Raw genomic sequence first — 27468 nt, forward strand, 5'->3', positions numbered from 1 at the left:
TGTAAAAGTAAATAATTTTTTTTTCAAATTACTTTTGTGTAAGCTGTTTTTGCTAATTACTTACTTTTACACGTAAAAGTAATTTGTTGTTACGATGTAGTTTTACTTTACTTTGTAAAGTAAGTGTTATGTCTTTTAAATATTATATTTACGTAAGTTTATTTCATAAATAAAATCTTTTACATTTAAAAAGTAAATTACATTTCGATGTAAGTTTTTTATGCAATCATAATTAAAAAAAGTTTAATAAAGCAAAAAAGCAACAAATTTGTTAGACTATTTTCACTTTACTCTTTTAATTTAGCTGAAATGCGCAATAAATTTGTTAGATTGAAATAAAATAATATGTCAGACATAAAATTATGTCAAAATATGTCCGTAGAAAATATGTCTGACATATTTTATGTCAGCAGAAAATAGTTCCGACATAAAATTATGTCAAAATATGTCGACAGAAAATATGTCGGACATATTTTATGTCAGCAGAAAATAATTCAGACATAAAAATATGTCAAAATATGTCCATAGAAAATATGTCTGACATATTTTATGTTAGCAGAAAATAATTTAGACATAAAATTATGTCAAAATATGTCGACAGAAAATATGTCTGACATGTTTTATGTCAACAGAAAATAATTCAGACATAAAATTATGTCAAAATATGTCGATAGAAAATATGTGGGACATATTTTATGTCAGCAGAAAATATGTCTCAGACATATTTGACAGATAACAAACCTGCGGTTAACTATTTATTTTATTTATTTTTTACACATTTGTAGAAACAATTACAAAGGATCTGCAAGCGTTTTTTAAGATCTATTGATAAGTACAAACTGCGATGTATGAATTTTTTAGGAGACGGGGACAGTAAAATTTTCATTAATGTCATAGATGCTTACCTTGGCATTCAAGTTAAAAAGTTAGAATGTGTGGGACACTATCAAAAACGTGTTGGTACACGATTACGAAATTTAAAGAAAAGAGAAAAAGGTTTCGGTAGGCGTGGTTGTCTTACAGATGCAGTAATCGATTGTCTGCAAAATTTCTTTGACGTTGCTATAAGGCAAAATGCTGGAAACTGAGCAGGTATGAGAAGGCAAGCGTATTAGCTTCATTATTTCATGTTGCCTTATAAACAAATAATTTGCACTTTCCTCACTGTCCTACCGGCATCAATAGTTGGTGCAAGTTCAACTTTGATAATGCAAATAAAACCAACACTTACAAACCAGGTCCAGGTCTTCCAATGAATATAAATTTTAAAATTAGACCTATTTTTGGGAAAACTCTAAATGCTAATGAATTGTTCAACAGTATGATTTGGGACCGATTACCGAAGACCAGGTATATGTCACTCGATAATTTGAAATTTGGTGTGTACGATGCGGTAGCAAATTTTAATGTTGGTATGAAAGCTTTAGTGTTAGTTTTTGAACAATTAAATATGTTAACATGTGCTTTCATGGTTAAAGGTTCCAATAAAATAAACAATAAAAAAATAAAACAATCTAATTATAAAATGAATGAAAAGAATAAGTTGAGACGACAGTTAAATAGAGCAAAAAAAACTTAAAAAAAATGATAATAGTTTGGAAAAAGAGGGTATAACTTATGAACCAGGAGGGTTTTAAATACTGTTTTTTAGATTTAATGAAGTTAATGATTGCTTTTTTATACATTTTTTGGTGTTATTTAATTTAAAAAAATGTCAATTTGCTATTTTCTCAGTATGAAGGATTTAAGACGCCGGCTAACATTGCTCGCCATCCATTCAAGAGCCATTTCTAAAATTTTCAGTGGTTGTTTGGTATAGAGTTGTTCCCTGCCCGCAATATTGGCCGGCGTGAAACCTGTTTTTGCTGTTTTTTGGTAATTTTTTATGGTTTCCATAGCAACAGGTTACCTTTTTTTTTTTTGGAGTACTTTTTTCTTATTTTTCTAATATATGCTATTGATCTGACAAATTTTTTTTTTCTAAAAACTGATTATAAAATTAGAGGGGGTTTCCTGCTTAATATGGTTACGACAACGACGATTTAAAAAATTACATTTTTCACGTTCTTTTCTTTGCAGAAAAAAAAATAATACATTAGCTTTTTAAATATGAGAGTATATACATATTGTCATTTTTTGGTAGTTTTAAACGCCTTCTTCAAACTTTTGCTCTTTGAATTTCTTCAAGGAAGCATTATTAAACACATTTGTTTCGCAACAGTGGGTAACGTAGCACGAGTAGCTGGTAAAAAACATCAGAAAAAATGACATCACAGAAAATACCAAAGGTGGTCTAAAATGAAATATTGGAAAAATTTTGGTTAAATCAAAGTCAGTGTATAGTAAAAAGGGTAAAATTATTTACAATTATAATTGAGTTGTCATTACAACTAATGGTAACTTACACTGGTCTTACAAGATGGATAAGTAATGCTTGACACTTGATTTAGATGGGTGGGCTCCCAAAAAATGAAACAATTAAAATTAGAACTATGTTGATAAAAATTACAACTATAGTTTGGAAAGGTCCCTGAACAAAATGTGCCCTATTTGTAACCGGTGCAGCAGTTAAAAACTAGACACCTCTGTTCACTTAAGTCAATTTTGTGTGATAGGACCTACTACAGGTAACTTCAATCAATTGCATTAAGTGAACTTCTTGTTTACTTAATGCAATTGATTGAAGTTAGTAAACGGCGTTTTAAAACGGAAATCAAAAAAATTGTTTGGGAGAGTAAAAAAAAAATTAGATTAAAAAATTAAATAGAAAAAATTACCCTGGATACTCTGTAAACCCTAAGTAATCTGTTGTTTCTTCAGTCCAGCCCATTACTTCCCATCGAAATGTTTCTTCAAGAAAGTCGAATGAATACTCGTACCAAAAAAGCGCCAATGAAGTTCCGGTAAGAAAAGCTGTAAAAATGTAAAAAAAATGAAATAAAAAGATAAAGTAAAAAACTATTATAAACACTGAAGAGCTTTTTTGTTCGTTTTGCTCTAAAACATTTATTAATTCTATACACGCCGTTTGTAGGTTGAATCAAAGTCGAAACTTGTTTAACAAACAATGAATACAAAATTTGAACAAAAGGTATTTATTGTGAAGAGATTTCATTTAAACAAGGGTATAGCTTTTAATAAAGGAAAAACTTGTTTATTTGTTAATGATTATAATGAATGAAGAGAGATCACTTGTTTCTATCCCATAATGGGAATTGAGCTGCTGTGACTTTTTTAGATTTTTTTTTCTTTTTTAAATGTTGTTTGCTAAATAATAAAACGATGACAATTAACGCAAATTAATTTTTTATGAAACAGATTTTTCTCTTTTTTAATGTATGTATGTATGTATGTATGTATGTATGTATGTATGTATGTATGTATGTATGTATGTATGTATGTATGTATGTATGTATGTATGTATGTATGTATGTATGTATGTATGTATGTATGTATGTATGTATGTATGTATGTATGTATGTATGTATGTATGTATGTATGTATGTATGTATGTATGTATGTATGTATGTATGTATGTATGTATGTATGTATGTATGTATGTATGTATGTATGTATGTATGTATGTATGTATGTATGTATGTATGTATGTATGTATGTATGTATGTATGTATGTATGTATGTATGTATGTATGTATGTATGTATGTATGTATGTATGTATGTATGTATGTATGTATGTATGTATGTATGTATGTATGTATGTATGTATGTATGTATGCATGTATGTTTGTATATATGTATCTATATATGCGTGTATGGATATAGTATGTATGCATATATACATTTATTCGCGTATACATTATTTCAGTTTTGTTTAAAATTATTTATCAAATAAAAGTATAGTAACCATACCACTGAAAATACAAGCAATCGCAGCTAGATTCCATGACTTTTTTAAACGTTCATCTTTAAAAGATTGTTCATAGCATACGAAAATAAACACTAACACCAAAATAGCTAATGCCAAAACAAGAAAAAATCGAAAGCATTCGAACCACGCTTTAAAATATATTTGAAAAAAACAACAACTTTTAATTTAGTGAAATACGATAAAGTGCGTTAAACAATTACATTTAAGTTGATTTGAGTATACAGTTGCTTACCAAATATACAGTTTTTAAAAAGTATTACTACCTAACAGAAATTATGCAATAAACAAAAATTTTTTTAAAAAAGATAACAAAAAAATATCTTATTTAAATAATTCTTTTATTTCTAAAAAAACATTATTTAAAAAAACAAAAACAAAAAAAACAGGCAACAAGTTATTATACATATTATTTTAAAAATATTATATTATTACAAGCTGACTGGTATGCTATATACCTTGGAACGGCTGTTCAGCATAGTAATTTTCAAAACATTTATTAAAATCTAACCCTCTAATTGTGCCAAATGCATATCGACATATTGTCCATAAACTGATTTCCATGATTTCATCATAATACCTTTCTTCTTTCCAACCTTTAAGAGCAACAGCTATTGCTAACAAAACCAAAGATATGCTAAGTAGGATTAATGAAGTAACACGAGCCAAAACAATTCCCATATTATTTGGAACAGACTAAATAAGATAAAATTTTACAAGAACCCTCAGCAATATGAAAAATATAAGTTGATTAAAATAAAATAATTTGACTTACTCTTATTGGATATAATATACGTAAGCACCAGTTAACACCCATTTACGATGAAATCATGGACAATGAACCAGTTTCTTAAACCTGACTTTGTTGTAGGTACGATATATTAATCCAAACCCTATTATGTAAGATTCATAAATGTAAGGAAGCGTTTTAAACAAAACATTTACGTTTTTGTATTAATAACAATTGCTTTTACGAAGAGTCAATATTTGTGCAAGGATTTTGAAGTTTTAAACGAAATTATCTTTATAAATATTGTCATAAATCTTTATAAATAATGTATACTGTGATGAATCTTTATTATAAATCTTAATGATAAGTATAGTAATAATACTAAAAATTAAAGTAACAATTAAAAATTAAAATAATTAAGCAATTGTAATTAGAAACTATTCAACCAATTGTAAAGTTTGTTATTTGACTATTATTTATGTAAACGTAATATCTTAACTGTTTAAAGAATAATATATATATATATATATATATATATATATATATATATATATATATATATATATATATATATATATATATATATATATATTATGTACATATTTATACATATATATGTACATATATTTACAACTTCATAGCTAATTTTAATAGAGACAAAGTTATTTTTCCTTCGACAAAAATACTTTACCACTCAAACGCATATGGCATTTAACAAGGAGTAAGTTATTTAGAAAAATTGTTTTTGCCAACAAAACAAAAACATACAGCAACTTTCCAGATTGCATTTTTAAGAAGTGAATATTGTTTTTTTATATCCAATGCACTCAAATTAAACTATTTAGTTTGAGTGCATTTGACAAGTCATCAAATAATATTTTCTTTGTTTAGCAAAAAAAGTTTTTTATACAATACTGTTGGGACAGTTAATTGTATAAATATGCCTTGACCGTTTGTTTGCAATAATACAAAAAATAGAAAAAGTCAAGAACATACACGAAATTATAGTTTCTGAAAAACAGAAATATGGAAAATTTACACATGTAAAAAGAAATGAAAGAAACATTTTTGTTCATTTACTAAAATTTTCTCTATCGATTGAAAAAAAAAAAATTAAAGTTACTATATTAAATTAATTTTAACATCGAAGTTTGGTTGTCATGATTTTTCGCATCGAACTTATGTCTCTTCACATTAGTTAGTTTTCAATCATGTTGAGATTTAATTTTGTAAATAGAACTTGCTGATTTTTAATAAATAGATTTTCATCTAAACGTATTCTGAAGTTTTTCATGATTTTGTTGCAAAATGGAAAATAATAGTTTTAGTATAAAATTTGGTATAACAAAATAGCATAAAAAATCGCGTAATTTAAATATGGGATAAAACATCGCATATTTTCTTCTTTGGAGGTTATTTTGAAAATTTTAAGACTCTTTGTTGCTGTGTTTTATATTAACTGTGTAGCAATTGGTAGACGCTGTGTAGCAATTGGTAGACGCTGTTTAGTTCAAAACAAATAAACATTCGTATCTGCTTAGTAACTTAGTAACTCAATTTTTATATTTGTTTACGAACAATTTTTATATTTTTTTAGTGAACATATATAAAAATTACAATAGTTGAAAAATGTATAACTTTAAAACAGAAATTTTTACAGTGTTGTCTTTGTTATAATTAATTTATTATTTGATTTCTATTGTTTATTATTGAAAAAAACAACAACTTTTAATTTAGTGAAATACGATAAAGTGCGTTAAACAATTACATTTAAGTTGATTTGAGTATACTGTTGCTTACCAAATATACAGTTTTTAAAATTGTTACTGTATTAAAATGTGATAATTATTATAAGGTAAAAATCACTGGCTTATCTGGCTTTCAATAGTTATTATCAAACTTTTAATACCATAGGAATTATTTTATACGATTTTTACCTAAATAAAACTGTAGTTACCTTTTTTATTTTTTATTTTTGGCTTGAATATTGTTTTTGCTCAGTAAAATGAGATAAAGATTAAGATATGAGCCGTTCAGAAGAAATTGCGATTAAGTCCGCTTTTTGAAGTTTTGTTAATTTTTAATAGACTAAATAGTATATTTTCTGGTTTTTGAAGGATTTTGTCGTTTGTTGTGTTTTTCTATATTAAAGAGTACTTATTTATAATCCCTAATTATTTTTATAATAATTTCAGAAGTAATTATGAATAAAAAAATTTATTTTATGACTTAGTCACATTGGCTTCTGAACAGCTTATATATAAATTTGATAAATATTTCTGACCTTTAAACCTATCAATAAAAGGCTTTAGTTTCCTTTAGAAAAAATAATATATTTTAGTGCAGAAAAAGTTTGATATTTTCAACATTTACATATTCAAGTTTTTTCGGTACCAACTGTCGTAAAATGGATACCAACTGTCCGGACAAAAAATTTAATATTTTAAAAAACACAAATCTTTAAAACTTTACTTCAAGAAATTTCGTTTTTTTTTTAAATTTGTGTAACTTTTAAGTTACACATTAGCACTTTTTGTACCAAGCTTTTTATAAAAGCCATTTTCTGGGAAAATCAAGCAATACTCAAAGTGATATCCTTCAATCACGCTCATTTTGTTATATAGTAATATAGCTGGTAGGGTAAAAAAAAAAGCTAATAAATTTTTTTTTTCTAATTACTTGAAGTTCCTGAGTGATTGTCGGTCAAAACTTTTTATCTTATAACACTTGGAAACTTATTATTTGGAATTTTATGATTATTAAACTAAATTTAAAGGCAATCAGACAATTCTATCCCAAGTTTCTTTTTACATTACTATGGAACTGCTTCATACAATTGCATTTTATAATAAATTTACAGATGCAAGCACTCTCTATTATTGTTTAACAGTTTGTGGTATATAAATAATTTCATGCAATTAAAACATCTTAACAAAAATTTGTAGCAGGATTCCATGATATTACGGCTGCAGATATATATTGCTTCTCTATATTGCAAAATATACATTTAAATTACTAGAATAGAAAATAATATTTTTGAACGCAGCAAAGGATATTACAAAATTAATTTCTAGTTTATCTACAGTGTGACCTACCTTAATTCTTCCACTGTCCAATACTTGCTCCGAATGATTTTACTAATAGCAATTGCAACAGATTTCAATAGCATCTAATGATACAATTTTTCATGAATGTTAAAATTTTTAATCCTTATAAAGATAATTCAGCTCACGTGGATCACGTGGGTACATTTCATGATATTGAAATTGCTGAAGAAGAAATCATTGATTATAAAAAAACATTTAACGCATCATTGTTAACACAAAAAATCAAAATTTTTTGATTTTAAAAGCCTTGATGAAGAATCTGGATTTTGGTTAAATTACCATTGTTAAAAAGTAAAAGCAACATCACTCCTATGGGTGATGCTATACCCAAAATATTAGAACAATGAATAGTTAAAATATTTTTTACTACCTTATACTAAATTTAAATTGATTGGCAGGTTTTAAAGTTATGAATAGTGTTTCAAAGTTATAAATATGTAAAATTTTTATCCCTCATTTAGGGATGAATGGAAACGTTACATGGTTATAGCTGGGGTGATCTTTTAAATGTTTTTTTGTTCCTAGGCTCCAAGAAGTGTGTTTAATAGGGCTATGTGATAAAGCTAATTCATGTCTTTTGCTTGCTCAAGCCATTAATAAAATTTTTCTAAATTTTTTTACTTTAGAAAACATTTTTAAATGACGAAATAAACTAAACTAAAAACTATTTAGAAATGAGGCAGCATGATACATGGGGCATCATGAAGCATTGTAATTGTAGAGGGGTCTTAAGAGTTGTAACAACCACTATCATATGATGAAACGGTTACTATTAGATCTATATTTTGACAAAAAGGTTTTATTATTTGATAACATTAGGCCTGCGAGGGGACGAAATTTGTATTTTTTTGATGACAAAGTAATTTATTAGTTTTTTAAGTTTATAAGTTTTAAGGTATGTTAATCAACGTGTCTTTCGGAAAGTAAGATAATTTTGTAAACTGCAATTAGTAGGCTCTGTACTTCAAAAAAATACTATTGAAAAAACAATTTGATACTGAACATATACTGAATATAATAATAGAAGATCCAATTTCAGTACTAAGCCATTATCTATTGACGCTTAAGAATGACATTTAAAACGATGTCTTGTCTGGATTTCTGAAATGTGATTTGGACCATTGGATGCATTATTTGAATTATAATTATTAATTTGTTAGTCTTTCAAGTAAAAATATAACGTTTCTCTATGTTTTATACTTTTTATTTAATTTTTTGATGATATTCATGGTTTACAATGAATATCATCAAAAATTTAAATAAAAAGTATTTTGTACTTTGCCACAAATTTCTAACTTAACTTTACATAGTCTCACAATTTTTCTTTCTTTTTTTTTTATTTTTACAACATCAATAATACCACGTATCACATAACAAAATAAAAAGTATTTTAACAAGTATAACTAAGTATAACGTAAATTAATAGTGTTTCTTTCATAAAAACTACGAGTATTTTTTTAAAATAAAAAAATAAAAGTAAGAAGAAAAAAAAGACAAGAAATTTTCTATCACTTCAGACATATACATGATGTTGTAAAGGAAAACTCGTAGAAGTCTATGAAGATTTATCATCAAGTATAATCAAATTTCATTTTTATATATAATAAAAAATGTTTAAACAATATACAGTTTGTGACACAAATATTTTAGTATAAATTTTGTTTTTAAGTTTAATACTTGTCGATATAACTGTTGATATTAAGTATGAGGTGTTTTGATTTATTTTTCAAGTCGGCAGGATTATTTAATATCTTAAGTTCTATATTTTAGATATTGTTTTGTTATATAAGTACGGATCCCGGTAGGAAATAGAAAACCGTGAGAACTTTAATGTTCTTTTAGGCAGTGTGAAGTTGCCTGTTGCTCTTGTTATATATCTATTAGAGTTTAATTTAAAAAAGTTATCTAAAAAATGCGATATAACTAGCCCAATTTTTTATTTAAGCATGAATCAGCACATTTTGGTAGAGGTTGAATTGGTAAATATTTCGTGCATTCAAGGTTTTTAGTAAGGGTTCAGCATGGGTGAGTTTATCTTTATTATGAATGAATCTTGATGCATGTTTTTGACTTATATAAATAGTATTCAATTTGAATTTGTGTGTTGCCCATGTAGTATTAGCGTACTTATAACTTTGGATGTAGGAAAAATAAAGCGATTTAAGATTATCCGAATATTTTTTGAAACTTTGGTGTTTACTGTACTTATATGGGCTCTCCAAAATATATTTTCATCAATAAGTATCTCAAGAAATTTAGTTGTTTCTGTTCTTTTAATGTTTACCTTATCTATTTTTAGTGAGAATAGTTGGTATTTGTTTTTTGGAATGAAACAATATGCGTTTTGTTTTTTCTGTATTTGGTGATAAATTATTTAATTTTAACCCTATATTTAATCTTTCAAGCTCTTTGATTATACATTTATATAGGTCTCTGATTTAGTTCGAGGAATAAAATAAGTTTGTATCATCGACAAACATAATTACATCAAGTTATTCGTAGACTTTTGTAAGGTCGTTAATAAATAGAAGAGATAGATGGAGTCTAAAAATGGAATCTCGGGGGGGGGGGACACTTCACTCTACTCTTAGTAGTTTTGAGTGTTTATAATTATCTGAAAAAACACATTGTTGTCTGTTGCTTAGTTTTTGAACCAGTCAAGGGTTATGTTCTTTATCCCATAGCTTTCCATCTTTTTAAGTAAGATATTATGATTTACAGTATCAAAGGCTTTGCAGGTCTATAGAGATGCTAGAACAATACCGTTTTCTATCAAAAGAATTACTTATATTGTAAACTAGATCTAGGATTGCTTGTTCAGTTTAATATTGTTTTTGGAAACCTAACTAATTTTTATTAGGGATTTTATTTTGGGTTAAATACTCATACAATCTGCTATAGATTACTCTTTCGAGACTCTTAGAAAAGGTAGGGAGTACCGAGATAGGTCTATAGTTATTAATTAAGAATGATTCATCTGTTTTAAGTAATGGTACTACTTTAGCTACTTTTAACTTGCCGATACAACTTCTGTTTTAATCGAAGACTTAAAAATTTTAAATATAGATTTATTTATCGTTGTAAAGACATTTACTACTACCTACTACAGACATCATCTATACCTGGAATTATATTTAATTTTAAGGAGTTTAGAACAACATTAAGTTCTTGGTAGTTTAGTTCTTCGTATTTTAGCTTGCTTTGGGTATCACTTAGGTACGATTCAAATGTGTTATTAGGAGACTTAATTTTTGAGACAAGATTAGGGCTAAAATTAACAAAATATTTGTTGAATTTTTCAGCAATCGTATGTCACTGTACTCTATATTTGATTTAGCTTTTTGTTCCCAATTATTTCTTTTATAGTATTTTATGTTTTTTTAATGTCACCAGTTGCATTTTTTATTTGGTTCCAGGAGTAATTTTTATTCGAACTTTTTTTTATTTTTTCAAATAAATTTTTGTATTGGTTGTAACTATTTAAATTTTTTTCATTTCTATTTTTTAAATTCTTAATGTAAAGTTTTTTTTTAAGATTTTTTTATACCACTAGTAACCCATGGACACTTTTAATTCTTGTTCTATAATTGGGAAGTGATTATCATTGTGCTTTAAGAATATTTCTATAAATTCATTATAAACGGAGTTGGTATGTTCAAAGATGCATTCTTGGTAAATCCTGTCCCGCCTCACTGCTAATAGGCCGTGCGGCCGTGGCGCAGTGGTTAGAGCGCTTGCTTTATAAGCAGGAGATCCAGGTTCGAAACGAGCTCTGGACAAACTTTCGCGTCACGGTAAGGAAGGAGGCGTGAACTTCCTGGTCAAATGCACTTCCGGAGTGTTCTGTGACAAGACCGTAAGGACTTCTTGGGGCACCTAAAAAAATAAAAAAAAAATAAAAAAAAAAGTGATAGTGAGTCTTTAAACTGTTGAATAGTAAAATGATTAATTTTTTGTTTAAAGACTTTGATTTTGGAGTTATTATTTTTTGTATCTTGAAAAAAGAAAAAGTATATCAGAAAGTGATTGGAAAGTGATCGGAAAGTGATCGGATCCGTTTTGATTACACCTACTTTTAATAAACAATCACAAAATGAATTAGTTAATATGTTGTCAATTGCAGTGATTGAATTTAATATTACCTGGGTTGGTTTGTTTATTATAGGAAAGATGTTGAAACATATCGTCAAAAAAAGTTTTGGTACAGGATCTTCATTGTACTTTAGACAGTTTATATTTATGTCTCCAATACAGAAATAGTATTTTGTATTCTTAGTCATTTTTTAGAAGTATATGTTTTAGGTGATTTAGAAAGTTTTTTATATCACTCTCAGGTGGTCTGTAACAAGTGGCTACCAGTATATTTTTTAATTTTTTGTTTATTATTTCAATTGTTTTAGACCTCACCATCGGCATCAGAAACCGAAAGATCGTCTCTATTTTTAGTTGTCAGATCATTATGAACACTTATGTCATAATTCCACCTCCTCGTTTTTGAACTTTTCGCTCCTAAAATATTAGTTTTTAGTTCGGAATTAACAGGTTTGAATTTATTCTGGATATTCGTCAGAACACCAAGTTTCTGTTATGCAAATCATACTGAACAAACAATTACATTCTATCAGGTAACCAAAAAAGTTCGTGCGGTTTTTCCGTATATAATAAAAACACACAAAACGACAAAAGTAAGTACATTTATTCATCAAAATAGTCACCATTAGCATCTAAAACCTTTTCCCAACGTAAAACAAGCTTATTTATTCCACTTCTAAAAAATTCTCGGTCCTTTGAGTCTATAAAAGCTTTCAACTCCATTTCAACCGCGTCCTGGTCTCGGAACTGCTGTCCTTTTAAATGATTTTCCAGGGAAAGGAAAAATGGAAATCAGTAGGGGAGATGTCTGGCGAGTATGGTGGATGAGGCAAACTCTCCCAACCAAGGCTTTGGAGCTTGTCCTGAGTCACGCGAGCGGTGTGCGGTCTCGCGTTGTCGTGGAAAAGCAGAACTCCTTTCCTGTGCACCAGTGCAGGCTGCTTTACAAGCAACAGGTCGTGAACTCGTTGCAGCTGTGCTGAGTAGACCAGTCCAGTAATGGTTTGGCCTGTTGGGAGCAGCTCGTAATGCACCACACCAGCTGTAGTCCACCAAATGCACAGCAAAACCTTCCGCTCGTGGAGATTGGGCTTGGGAGTCTTTGGGATGGGGTTATCGGGGGACAACCAATGGTAGCAACGCTTGGTATTGTTGTACACAATCCATTTTTCGTCGCATGTCAATAAACGATCAAGAAAAGGCTCAACATTGTGGCGTGATAAGAGTGATGTGCAGATCGTAAGCCGTTGCTTCTTGTTGTCGATCGACAATTTGTGCGGAACCCACCGACTCAGCTTCCACGCTTTCCCAATCGCATGCAGATGCAGGCGGATGGTTTCAACACTCACAGCAAACCTCACTGCAAGTTCTTGGCAAGTTTGGCTGGAGTCAGACTCGACAGCGTCCTTCAGTTCATCCTCATCAACCAACAATGGGCGTCCAGAACGCGGCAGGTCTTCGATGGACTCATCTCCCGAAGAGAATCGCTGAAACCACTTCTGTGCTGTGCGTTCACTTACTGTACCTTCTCCAAATGCTGTGCAGATGTTTTTGGCCGCTTGTGTTGCATTCCTTCCAAGTTTGAACTCGTAAAGTAAGCAAGATTGAATAATCGTTGGTTGGGTTGCCATCCTTTCTTTACACAAAACCTTTCCTGTAAGCTCGTTACAAGCCTACACTATATATGCAGCAACTGCGCGTGACACACGCGTTCTATTACGCAACAAAGCTACTTGCCTTGTGCGATGTGGGTGTTGTAAAAAATGCTAAAAACAATTCAATTACCAAAAACCGCACGAACTTTTTTGGTTACCTAATATAAAAAAATATTTCAGTTTGTCAATATTGTTATAATATAAAACTTGTATTTATGTGTATCACCGTAAAAGTTATTATTTAATGATTTTCATTCATTTTTAAAAGTTCCAAATTCAAAAAACCGCGAGTTAAAATTACTTTCATTAAAAAAATGCTATATAGTTATTAGCTACTTTGAAAGCATTAAAGCGTTGCGTTTCGTAATCTATTGTTTGTTTTGCTTCAATTAAAGCAAATTTGATTAACTTTAAAGCTATCGATAAGTAGCTTCAACGAGGTTTAATAAACCTCTTAGGATAGCTTAAATTTATGTAAAACCTTTTCTTCAATTACACGCAAAAATGTTCTTATTTTCTAAATTCACGATAAAAAACTCAATTAAATTTAATCGTTGCGTATTTGCCTTGGTTGCAAAGATTTTTAACTACTTTCCAAAGTTTCTTAATATAACAAATATATTAAATATAACAAGTTTAACCTGCTATATTTTGGTGAATAATAAATTATAAACTTATTTGTTAATTGCAAAAATATATAAAACGGTATAAACTTATTCTACAAATTAAACCAATCGCCTAAAAAAAGGCGTATTGTTTATTTATTTGTTATTAATTGTTACGAGACAAAAACCAAAAGTGTATAATTTATTGCAAAGCATTCTTATTTGACATAAGCATGAACATACCTAAGTTTGGAGATTGCATAATGCTTGAAAGTATTTTTTCTAAAGTATCAAAAAATCTTGTTACGTCACTGACTTAAACAATGACATATTAAGATAAAGACAAATAATTTATGAAGTAATTTTTGCTCTTCTTTATTTTTAATATACAAAAAAATTTTTTTAGTGAAGTTGTTTAAGCAATGGGATAAAAACCCCCTAGTTTCTTTTTTGAATTATAAGAATTATAATAAAAAATATATACATTCAATCTTGGAACCTTTCCCATTTCTATAAATGGCTGATTTTTAAACGTTACTTAAAACATTGATTTAAAAAACTGTAGGGGCCAAGGCTATGATAACAGGGCTAATATGTCCGGTGTATACAAAGGAGTGCAGGCCATTATTTTCGAGAAAAATCTTTAAGCTTTGTTCATGCCTTGCAGTGCGCATAGTCTCAATCTTGCTAGCGTTCATTTTGCATAATCCTCTACTGTAGTCAAGAACTATTATGGCAACATCCAATTGTTGTATAATCTTTTTAATATTAGCCCCATACGCTGGAAATTTTACTGGGGCAACAGGGCAATTCCTTCACGTCCCAAACAAGATGGAGTTCGCGGCGGTATGGCTATTCAAGAAGTTTCAAGGACTTCAGTATATCTATTTGGTCGAAACGACTAAAAGATATACTGAAGTCCTTGAAACTTCTTGAAGAACTCGATTTAGAAGATCATCAAATGACTTTAGTTACTCAAAAAGTTTATTTACTTTAGGCACTAAAAAAGTGGATTCAATCATTTGAATTCATTGTCTTGATTTCTTTCTGGTTCAAGCCTCTCCTATGTGTCAACGATATCTGCCTCCTTCTTCAAACAGAAAGCATTTCTTTGGATGACGAGACAAAGTTTTAAAAAATTATAATCAATGATCTTGACCAACTACGTTCTTTACGGCCCCAAATCCTCCAAGAAGCAAAACTGGTTGCATCTGGGTCAGCTTCTTTTGTGTTTTAAAATGATTTTGTTAAAAAGAAAACAAGGAAAAGAAAAGCACTTTACGGCGAGTCAATAAACACAGCCCACTTCCACGAAGACGAATCAAAGGGTTTTGAGGTGAACGTATTTAATGTTGCTCTTGACGCGCTGCTCCAGCAGATAAGATAAAAAACGGATACAGCTCAAAAGACAACGGATATGTTTTCGTTTATATGGTGTTCTCCATCTCCTTCTAAAGATGAAGAAAAATTTAGTCAGAAAAAAAAAAGAAAAGTTCTGGCAAAACTCGATGTAATTGATGTAAAAGAATGTAATTAATACAAACTTTCTGGGTATCTATAACAATGAAAACCCTAATTGGAAATATCACATAGAGTTATTGTGTAATAAAGTTGCTAAAAGTATAGGAATATTGCATAAAGCTAGAAGTATTTTAAATAAACGTAATTTAACTCAATTATAGCACTCCTTTATCTATTGTCATTTAAACTATGCAAATATTGCTTGGTGTAGAGCTAATAAATCCAAACTTAGGCCTCTTTACCGTCAACAAAAGCATGTTACTCGTCTTATTAATTTTAAAGATAGATTTACTCATGCCAAGCCCTTCTTATTTGAAATTAAAATTCTTGAAATATATCAGCTAGATGTTTTTTATATTCTTTGTTTTATGTACAAATGTAAAACTAACTCCAACCCAGTTTCTTTCCATGATTTATATACCTTAAAAGATAAAAATAAATACAACTTAAGAAATGACAACTTAATTCGTCAACTATTTTTTCAAAATAATTTTGGAAAATCAAGCATTTAATTTCGTGGAGCTTCTCTTTGGAATAAAATAGTTTTAAAACATTTTGATTTTTCTTCGGAATGGAGTTACCTCTCATTCAATAAAAGCTTAAGGAAATCATTTTGTCTATTGGTGATACATTTTTGTATTTTTAAACATTGAATGATTTACTTTTTTATTTTTTATGCAGTGATGTAACTGAATATGTATATGAATGCACTTACTTTTTTCTTGTGCATCATATACTTGACCATGTATGCATTTGATTTTTATGAGATTTTTAAATTTACGAGCGGTTCTCGATAAAGACTTGATGGTCTTCTGCGAGTATCCTCTTTATTTTTGTTTATTGAATCAAATACTTGTATATTTTTTCTTTATTTATATTTTCTAGTTGTAAAACCATTTTTTAATCTTAACAATTTCATTTATTTGTATAGCGATTTTTATACGTTGTATAAATTTTAAGATTCAAGTTCTTCACCAGCGGTTCTCTGTGACAAGACCTTATGGTCTTCTCTGAGTATCCGCGTTCTTTATTTATTTTTTATTTATTTATTTTTACGATATTTTCACTTGCATTTTTCTCTCGTATATTTGTATTTGTATCTTTCATTGTAATAAAGGACATTGTAATAAAGAACAAAACAAAGCAAAACAAAACAAAACAAAAAAAGAGAAGTTGATTGAAAAAACCTGTCATCAAGATGTTTTCAAACAATCAAATGCTTTTGGATAAATAGAATATCTCTTTCTTTTATCACGTTGCTCAATAGAATCTACCAAAAAGGTCTTCAGTCAATATTTTCTTCGATCTGCAATTTGCTTCGCATTTTTAATACAATCCCGGTTTCAGTAGCTGAAGGAGAGCGCTCTTTCAAAAAACTTGCTCTTATCAAATCCAAATTACAATCAACAATGATTGAAGAACGTCTTACTAACCTAATGGTGGTTTCAACTAGAAACAATCTTCCCAAGACTTTATCGTACGAAAATGTTATCTCTAGTTTCGCAAAGAAGTTACCCGCGAAGTAAAACTACTGTAATTTGACTAGTCTTCATAATTAACTTTTTATTGATGAAATATATAATTCCATTCATTTTAAATTGTATTTGTATTTTCGGTTTATCATATATAAACAAATTCAAATATAAAGTGTTTATATGCAGCGACAGTTGATACAAAAAAATTGTTGTTTTCATTAAATTGTAATGTAATAGTAGACATACGGACAATAAACATTGAAACTCATACTTAATTCAATATACTCAGGAATCCAAAGTTTGGTGCACCGAACAAAAATTGACCTTGGGCATCACTAAGTTTCTGTGCGGCTCTGGTCATGGCTGTAAGTTTCTTTATAGAATATGGGGGTTGTGATACAATTGTTGTTTTTAAGAATAACAGATACATCAAGAAAATTAAATATATTATTTTATTGAAAAATTAAATTGAAAATTAAACTAAACGGAAAATTTTATTAAACACAAAATAATAACTAACAAAATTTAATGGAAATCTAGCAATTTTTGTATAACTCCCGAAATTTATAAATGTATGGAAATTATTAAAAAGGCTATTGACATAGAATCACCATAAGACCGAAAAGGACGACCAATTATTGCAGGAATAGTTTCATTAACATCATATTTTAGCCCAATTTTACACAATATTTTTCTCCAATGGTACAGAAACAAAAGACTTGTATAAAAGATAGTACGAATTTTCTAAGAAAAATTCCAAGAAAAGTAGATGTAGATAGTGTTGTACTTATATGTGGTATTGTTATTTTTACATGACTGTTCTACACAATCTAGGATTACACGCTTTGAAATTCTGGGTCAAAAAACATACAGATCTTATACCTGAACAATATACAACCAATTTTATCATTAAATCCGCATCAAATATTTTGAAAAACAACAATTTTATCTTCAACAACAAATTATTTCACCAAATTTCAGTCACAGCCATGGGAACAGATTTCGCACTAAACTATGCATGTCTATTACTTAGATTCATAAAAATACATATATATATATATATATATATATATATATATATATATATATATATATATATTTATATATATATATATATATATAAATATATATATATATATATAAATATATGTATATATATAAATATATATATATATATATATATATATATATATATATATATATGTATAAATATATATATGTATATTTATACATATGTATATATATATATACATATATACATATATATATATATATATATATATATATATTTATATATATATATTTATATATATATATATATATATATATATATACATATATATATGTATATATATAAATATATATATATATATATATATATATATATATATGTATATATATATATATATTTATATATGTATATATATATATATATATATATATATATATATATATATATATATATAGATACATACACACACGCACACACACACACACACACACACACACACACACACACACACACACACAGACACACACACACACACACGTGCAACAGAACTGGCGGGGTCAAAGTGAAATATTTGTCTTGAATTCAAATTTTTATGAGGTTTCAAAAAACTTTTGTGGCCCCAATTTTGAAAATAAATTTTTTTTGGGAAATTTTCTTTAAACACTGAAAAGATTTAAAAGAGTCATAAAAAATTTAATTGAGGTCTTTTACAGTTAATGTTCCGAACTCACTCCGGTGCTTATCCTGTGCAGCTGTAAATCGCTCGGCTTCTTCTATTAAAGATAAACTATCGATAATATCAACGTGTCTATTTAGCTCTGACAAGTATTTACATCTTTTTTAAGCCATTGTTAACCTGAGCCACCTTTTAACCCCTCCTCTGCATTGAATAAGAGCGTTTTGGTGTGGCCGATGTAGTTTCACTTGTAAACACGATTCTCTTTATCCATATTCTGAACTGTCTTGCGCGTATCTCGAAAATCAATTGTCAGTTTTTTTTAAAATAGTTAGTATAAGATGAAGCTCACTTTCTATTTGGCTCCAATTGTAATCTCCATAAAATTTAGGTTCTAAAACCTTAAGTTCCTTTCTAATAGCTTTCAAAAACAGTTCTTCAACGTTCATAAACTTCTTTAATGCTCGTTGTTCGAATTGATCTTCAATTGCATTAAAAACAGTGTCAAGAGCTTTTAAATATTGGTTTAAAATAATCATTGGCTGTTATTTGGTAATAGGCGTTGCTTGTATGTTCTTTGAACCAATGACGTATTGAATAATGGAATAATTCGAATTTTTTTGTTTGCTCGGTAAGGTAGCTATTTTAATTGATTTGATTGAATTTACTGCCTTCTTAATCACCAATCATCATTTCTCACTAAATATGCAGACTTTCTTTTATTGGTTTCCGACATCTTTGTCAATTGAGGAGGTTTGACAAGTTACCAGTCATGCCATAAACATATAAAAAAAGGTTGATGCCGATAAAGAAGTAAAAGGATTTCATTTGGATGCAACCAACGATTCTTTCGTTTGTCTCTTGGTCAAGATTTTATTTCATACATTTGTTCCAAAATTGCAAAGGTGATACATAGTATCAATGACTCACTTAATACGTTCTGTCCGAACCAGTGGCATAACTAGGGGGAGCACAACCCCGCAAGGCGGGAGGGCTCCGAAGCTTAGAGGGCCCCGCGGAGATTTTTAACGTATTCTTAAATGAAAACAGATTATTTTTCTATAAAAGGAACTCTATTATAGAATTAAATTTCAATAGAAATTGTAATGCAGAATTTAATTTCAATAGCAAATTCATTGTAGAATTTCTATTGAATATTAGTGAACATTGGTGAATATTAACGTTGTCTATTATAGACATACCGCTGATGTAATTTAGTATTTTAGTATTAGTCAATTAAGTTAGGTGATTTTGAAGTGGAAAATTAAGTATAAATTATTAAATATTATTATATTTAGAAGGTAAATGCTTTTCTTTTTATATACATTTATGCAAAGCAGTAAAAATCATATAATTAAAACTTTCGTCACAATAAGTTGAGTTATCAAAATGTTTAGCTAATAGGTAATAAACTGGTTATAATTATAATATTGGTAATATTTTTTAACTGCTTGTTAAAAAAATCTTGCAATTTTATTCTAGCGATTTAAAATTTCCTATATAAATTAATTATTGAACTCTTGAATTTTTTAATTAAAAAATGTATATAAACGCGATACAGGTAGAATCATGTTTCTATGTTGAGTAGGCACTAGGTTTTGATATTTTTTTTTTTTTTTTTTTTTTAATTTTATTTAGGTGCCCCAAGAAGTCCTTACGGTCTTATCACAGAGCACCGCGGATGAGCATTTAATTGGAAGTTCACGCCTCCTTCCTAACCGATGTAGCAAAACTTGCCCAGAGGTGGGTTTGAACCACAGATCCTTTGTTTCTGAGACAAGTTATAGTACGAGGATAGTACGAATTAACAAAGAAACATAAATTATCTGTACATATTTGAAATAAAATTAAAAGGGCGGACTCAAAATACGAACTAAAGAATAAATACAAATTAAGTCTATCGTTTATTCAAAAATATTTAGCTATTGATATTTATATCTATAGGGTTAATATATAGATATAATTGTACTAATAAAATAATTTTCTTACAATAGCATGGACTCAAAAAGAACTTATATGAGTGGAGCCGGAAAAAATAAATGAAGAAAGGAGGCTGATGATATATTACGTAAAAACAATAAAAAGATATCCTTTTTTTTTCATCAGTAGAACAGAAAGCTAGTGAAGTAGTTGCAGATAAAAATATCAATGTCGTTACTAGTACTTCTCAAGCAACCCAACAAGAAGAAATGTTATCTGTTTCAATCAACATAGAACACAATGAAATTTCGAAAGATCAAAATGAATCTCGTTATAAAAGTAATGCAGATATTTTCGCAAATCATAACAATCTTACCACTGCAATGCAAGTTGAAGAAACAGATCAAGAACCGAATATATTTCAGGAATTAAATGCATTAAAAATAGATATGGGATATTTTAAAGAGAAATTTCTTGATGATAGCACAAAACAATTTATTATTTCCTCTGAAAGATGTAAACCACAAGGACCATTTAAAAAAGATCCTTCACAAAATTGAAGACATTTTTCAACAAATTATTATTATTGTGCATATAAATTTGGTTGAACACAGCGATTTTAGCCCTGTTGTTCCAAAATTCTGGACTCAGCGTATTGTGAACCATGTTGGTTATTTTCAAATGATAAAAATAATCAATTGCGTTTGGGAGTTCGAGACTGGAAAGGGCTAAGTAAAAAAATAAAAATTCATGCTAATAGCCTAAAAAATATTGAAGCATGTCAAACATACGATCAATTGAAACAAAACAGGACACTTAATGAGGATACAGAGACATTAAATCATCATAAAGCTTAATTTTGGAAGATGGTATTAGAAAGGTTATTTAACATCACTTTAATGTTAACAAAAAACTCACTTGCATTTAGAGGACATAGTGAAGTGTTGGTAGATCAAATTTATAGTGGCAATTTTTTGTCTCATGTTTATTTGCTGTCAAAGAACGACGATACAATGAAACAAGTACTCAAAAAGCCAAAAGGCACTATGAAATATCTTAATCCAGCTTTCCAAAATAAAGTGATTCGATGTTTAAGCCAAAACTTAGAAAAAACATTATTATTGGAAATAAATGAATCTGCCTTTTTTTCTATTATAGTTGACACAACTCAAGACCTATCTAGAAAAGAACATTTAAGTTTAATTTTTCGATACGTTCACATAATTCGCAAACAGTACACTCAACTTTGTCAAATAGAGATTAAAGAAACATTTTTGGGTTTTTATGAAATAAAGGATCATTCGGCAGTAGGTTTAACCAATCAATTGTTATTATTGCTTAAAAATAAAAGAATAGATTTAAAAAAGTGCCGTGGTCAAGGATATGACGGAGCTAATGTGATGAGCGGCATTTATAACGGAGTTCAGAAAAAAATAAATAATATTCAGCCATCTGCACAATATGCTCATTTTGCGAGTCACAATTTAAACCTGGTTATAAATGACGCTGTTTCTGGTTGTAGTGAGGTAAACAATTTTTTTATAATTTTACAAGAAATTTACTCCTTTTTTGGCAACAGTATTAAAGGATGGGACTTGTTATCAAATTTTATGGGGAGTCGGAAGCATTAAAAAAATTTAACCCAACAAGATGGCCTTCAAGAATTAATTCTTTATTAGCTATAAAATTACGTTTTCAGATATAGTTAAAACTTTAACTAAAATTTCTTTAAAATATTCGAAAAGAGTAGAACAAACTGAAGCTCCAAATTAAGGGACAAAAAATCAAGCTTTGAATTTGTTTTTATTTGCGTCATTATGTATCACATATTAACAAATGTAAATTATGCTTCAAAAATATAACAAAAAAAGCACATAGATCTCTACGAAGCGGCCACGTTATTTGGGAGTCTGAAATTCAACTTAAAAGATTTTAGATCAAAATAAGATTTATTTAAATTACAGGCTTTTACTAATTGCAGTAATTGGAAAATAAAACCAACATTTAATGTTAAGAATTAATCCAAATATGCGTGACATTTTGATGATTTAAGTGGAAGTGATTTAAACGAATGCGCTTTAAAAAGATTTCAAGTTAATGTTTTTTACAGGACCATAGATATTGTTAATGTGCAAATAAGTGATAGATTTACTGGAATGGAAAGACTTTCAAATCCTTTTAATTTTTTTCAACGTCAAAATTTAATAAAGTTGTCTGAAGATCATTATTTAATTAAATCAGCTAAATTACTGCAATATAGTTACTCAGACGATTTGACAAAACATTTTCCAACCAAATTAATTAATGCAATCATTTTTATTAAAAATAACATCACAGAAGCAACTAAATTAAAAGATTTAGCTGAAATATTGCTCATCAAATACATTTTTATGAAGTGCGATTTTTCAGATGTAAACACAACAATATTGCTATTAATGACAATACCTGTGACAGTTGCAAGTGCTGAAAGAACTTTCAGCAAATTAAAGATTATCAAATCACATTTAAGAAATAGCATGTCTCAGGAGCGTCTCAAACATTGTGCAATTTCGGCAATAGAGAACGAAAAAGCACAAACATTAGAATTATAGTAATTGCGCAATTTGCGAATAAGAAGAAAAGTTTTAAAGTAGTTCAACAAATACAAAGTTTCTTAGAATAATCTTCATTTTTTTACTCTATTCTTGATGACATTCTAAGAATTACTGTCTTAAGATAGTATAGCTATTATGAAAATAAAAATTCTGCCATAGGCATAAGTGAGGTAAAGTTAGTTTTTGCTATTAAGTACGCATTTCTTAAACATAATTTCAATGTTCGTTCTTTTTTATAATTGTTTTGAGAAAAGATTCTAGATTATTTCTCAAATTTATAAAATAAATATTTTTAATATACTTAATCGTGTTATATTAACTCAATATAAAAAGCAAATATTGGATATTTAATTTGTAAATATATTTTGAAAAAATTCAAAGTAGGAGGGCCCCTTTACATTTTTGGCTGGCAAGGAAGGAGGGGGGGGGCAAATTTATATTCACGCAACAGTTCAACTTGTTGTGGAAATTTTATACAGCTTTTTGAATAGGGATGGCTCTTCTACTTACTTTTTTTTACAAACACAAGTTTAATTTTTATCAAAAAGTAAATTACATAATTTTAAACGTTTTATGTTTTATGTTAGTTTACATTTTCGTGAAAGTAATTAATTTTTTTACAAACACAAGTAAGTTAATTTTTATCAAAAAGTAAATTACATAATTTTAAACGTTTAATGTTTTATGTAAGTTTACATTTCCGTGAAAGTAATTAATTTTTTTGAAACGACTTTTACCTTATGATGTATACATCAGACGGCACAACTCGTTTAAAAGTTACGCGTGGTTTCTGTTGCGTGTTTAAAACTCCCGAAAACACTAAGAATAACACGTGTCAAGAATAGGGTTTTGATTCCGTGAAATTAACTACTATATTTTACCAGAAAACCAGTTTGGATATTTAGTTTTGAGTGATGGTTTTTCAGTTACAAAAATGGAGTATTAAATTATAAGAAGTTTTCGCAACGAATGTGAAACCATTACTAAAAGCACGCGATTTTTCTAATTTATTGCATTTTTATTAATCGGAAGGTTTTAGACTGTGTAACAAGAACATTCAGGAAAACATTTGTCGAGAAAACTTATATGTTAAATAAATTCAGTTTTTGTTAAGTATTAGCATGTATATATATATATATATATACACATATATATACACACGTGTATCTATATACATACACACTTGTGTATCTATATAATTTATACAATGTATATTTTATATATGTATGTATAATACATATAAAATATGTGTGTGTTTATTTATGTATTCATATGTATATATGTGTGTATGTATAAGTCTATATATTATGTATGTATGTATAAATATATATATATATATATATATATATATATATATATGTGTATATATATATATATATATATATATATATATATATATATATATATATACATACATACATACTTACACACACACTTATAAATAAATGTATATGTTATGTATACCTAATATATACACATATACACACATATGTGTGTTTATTTGGGCGAATGTATATTTGTGTGTATTTGTATCTGTATATGTGTGTTTATTTCTGCGATGAATATATATATATATATATATATATATATATATATATATATATATATATATATATATATATATATATATAATACATTTTTTGTGTTAACAGTATTATTGTTATTACTATTACTATTGTTATTTTTGTTATATGTTTGAAAAATACTAGTGTTGTTCCTATATAAATGTGTGTGTACTAAATGCTATAATATCCTAATAATAATTATTATTTAACAAAAATGAAAAGAACAAGTTCAGCATAGTAGAAAGAATACATGAAAAAATATCGATCAGCCTTAGCTGGAAATTTATTTCCTGAATGTTTAAATTTGTCTTCGAGCTGCGAGGCTGCACTAAAATACTACCTATGCTTCATCAAATAAACTTTCTCTACCAATATTGACAGCAAAATCTAGTAATACTTTGTTGCAAAATACTGTCCGTAAGTAACTTTACTTATCTGTAAATCAATAGTTTATATTTGAAAATTATTATGTAAATGTTAAATTAATTTTTAATTGTTTGAGAAGATACAAAAATGAGTCAGCAGTATAATAAATATGGCATGAGCCGAAGCCAGCAAGAAAATGATAAAGGTAAGGGTCTATTATCAAGCAGACTATGGCTAGTGATATGCATTAGCGCATATTGAACTTTTTTTGTTTTGTTTGTGTGTATGTATGTATATATATATATATATATATATATATATATATATATATATATATATATATATATATATATATATATAACATTTTTAAACCAGAATATGTGGGTTTTAATAAGCAACAAAACATAAATTGAAAAGATTCTACTATAAGTCTTCTACTTACTTATAATCTACTAAAATAATCTTACTAATTCTACTAAAAGTCAACTACTAAGTTTTTCACATGTTCAACGAAAAAGAGAATGAGAAAAAATATTAATGGTGGTACAATTGTTAATGAAAATACTTGTATTGAAACTCTAGTTATTTATCTTTAACTTCAAAAAACTTAAAAACGACACTAATATTTCTGGTAAATTTTGTTTTTGCAAATTTTATCTTTTAGGAGTTTTACCGTTATCACATAATCTAGATGAAGACAATATATTTATAGAAGACTTCAGACACTTAATAAAGATAATAATGTTAATGTTGATTAAAGTAGGTGACTATTTATGAACAGGGAGCATGTGTGCATTTGGTTTTTTCAAATATTATGTATAACTTATATTTATATTTATTACCTATATTTGAGTATTTATTAGTCTAATTTATCTTAAAACAGGATATTTGCAATTTAACAAGCAACAAAACCTAAATGAGATGGTTTCGAATCAACCTTTAAAGATTTCTATATTTATAAGCAAAAATCAATTAAGAGAGGATTTACATCCTGGTACAAATGCTAATGAAAATACTTGTGAATACTCGGGCTTATGGGTCTTTCCAAAGTAATAACTTATTTGCATTTAATTTAAAAGTTTATAACATTTAAAAAGTACAATAGTATATTTGATGAATTATGTTTCTTAATGGGTTTCATAAATTCTTAAAAGGCGTCTCTTATTTAGGTTGAAGTAGGTGGCTCTAAAAAACAATTTGAAAAGAAGAATGAAGGGTCAATTCCGTTTAAATGAACAGACACAAACAAGCGTGATTAATAAGGAAAAAAGCAATTTTACTCTTCCATCGAATCATCACTCTGGTTTTTTCAAACAGCACTTTTTATAGTGCATTTATTTAGGTACAATACAAAACAATAGACTAAGATAATCATTTATTTTGTCATTTATTTTGTTATTTATTATAAAACTTGTTTTTTTTTAAATAGATTAAGGCGAATCATCAAAAACCATTACCAATACAGATCGACCAAAAAATCAGACAAACGTAACCTCTCCCATGGATGATGCCATGTTTTAGCGTAAAATGATTGTCACACCATTACATAAAACGAAATTTGGGCTACTGCAATAGTTTTTAGATAAAGATTTGAATTAAACTAAATTTGAACAGGTTACCTCAATTGAGGAATTAGTAAAGTTCGAGACCCGACTTTTAAGAAAAATTAAAAAGAACATTCGATGCTACTGGAATTGTTTGTAAAAATGCGAAAGCGTATTGTTATACGATTTTAGATTTTATAATGACGGAAGAGGCGATCAATCGAAATTAAATATTATGTATGGTAACCATGTGCCAAGCGTCTTTTATTAGCTTATTTTTAATAATTTGTTTTTTTATTTCTTTGTTTATTTTTTCTTCGTAGTATTATTGTAAAATAATTTACCTTAAAAAACAAAAATAAAAACAACAAAATCGTCGTAAATATAATGTAGTATATATAAAAAAAGGTTTACATGTTAAATGCTATAAACGTGTCTAACAAAACCTACGTATTTTTGGTTTATCATTAAACCGTGCTGAACAGCTGTTAGTTCAGGCATAAGTTTGGAAAACTTATGCCTGAACTAACTTAAGGCATTAAATAAAGTTTCCGTTTGGAAACTTTATTTAATGCCATAAGTCCGTTTTAAAATATAGAAAACACGAATTTAAAACCTCATAAAACACGAGTTTGAAACCTCAAAAACACGTATTTAAAACATAAAAAAACTCGTGTTTGAAACCTTAGAAAACACGTGTAAAACTCCAGTTAAACTTC

General features: G+C 28.1%; 2 protein-coding genes and 1 long non-coding RNA gene across 4 annotated transcripts; 1 reads left to right on the forward strand and 2 right to left on the reverse strand.

Moving 5' to 3' along the window:
* Positions 1–2055: 2055 nt before the first annotated feature.
* Positions 2056–4855, reverse strand: LOC136081996 (uncharacterized). Of its 2 annotated transcripts, none has more exons than XM_065800526.1 (5): positions 4663–4855; positions 4346–4583; positions 3872–4018; positions 2778–2913; positions 2056–2293 (listed from the first exon to the last, which is right to left on the reverse strand). In XM_065800526.1, exons 1-5 carry the CDS (start codon positions 4702–4704, stop codon positions 2146–2148), a joined length of 711 nt encoding a protein of 236 aa, XP_065656598.1. In that variant the 5' UTR covers positions 4705–4855; the 3' UTR covers positions 2056–2145. The 2 variants fall into 2 exon arrangements, with proteins under 2 accessions (XP_065656598.1, XP_065656599.1); XM_065800527.1 differs by having other exon boundaries at positions 3872–3976; positions 4663–4823.
* Positions 4856–12574: 7719 nt separating this feature from the next.
* On the reverse strand, positions 12575–13447 carry LOC136081528 (histone-lysine N-methyltransferase SETMAR-like). The gene has a single exon (XM_065798853.1). The coding sequence runs from the start codon at positions 13445–13447 to the stop codon at positions 12575–12577; it is 873 nt and encodes a 290-aa protein (XP_065654925.1).
* An 11575-nt stretch (positions 13448–25022) lies between these two features.
* LOC136081997 (uncharacterized) lies at positions 25023–27117 on the forward strand. The gene is made up of 6 exons (XR_010639325.1): positions 25023–25256; positions 25345–25410; positions 25870–25964; positions 26089–26254; positions 26375–26547; positions 26635–27117. It is a non-coding gene; the product is annotated as an uncharacterized LOC136081997 (long non-coding RNA).
* Positions 27118–27468: the final 351 nt, after the last annotated feature.

This window comes from Hydra vulgaris, chromosome 06 (genome assembly GCF_038396675.1).
Source record: "Hydra vulgaris chromosome 06, alternate assembly HydraT2T_AEP".
NCBI lineage: Eukaryota > Metazoa > Cnidaria > Hydrozoa > Anthoathecata > Hydridae > Hydra > Hydra vulgaris.

Excerpts from the sequence above, each read along its gene's own strand:
- LOC136081996 (XM_065800526.1), bottom strand. The coding sequence starts at position 4,704 with ATGGGTGTTAACTGGTGCTTACGTATATTATATCCAATAAGA. Across the intron at positions 4,019-4,345 it reads TGCTGAACAGCCGTTCCAAG|CGTGGTTCGAATGCTTTCGA; the intron begins GTATATAGCATA and ends TATATTTTAAAG. Across the intron at positions 2,914-3,871 it reads GATTGCTTGTATTTTCAGTG|CTTTTCTTACCGGAACTTCA; the intron begins GTATGGTTACTA and ends ACATTTTTACAG.
- LOC136081528 (XM_065798853.1), bottom strand. The coding sequence starts at position 13,447 with ATGGCAACCCAACCAACGATTATTCAATCTTGCTTACTTTACGAGTTC.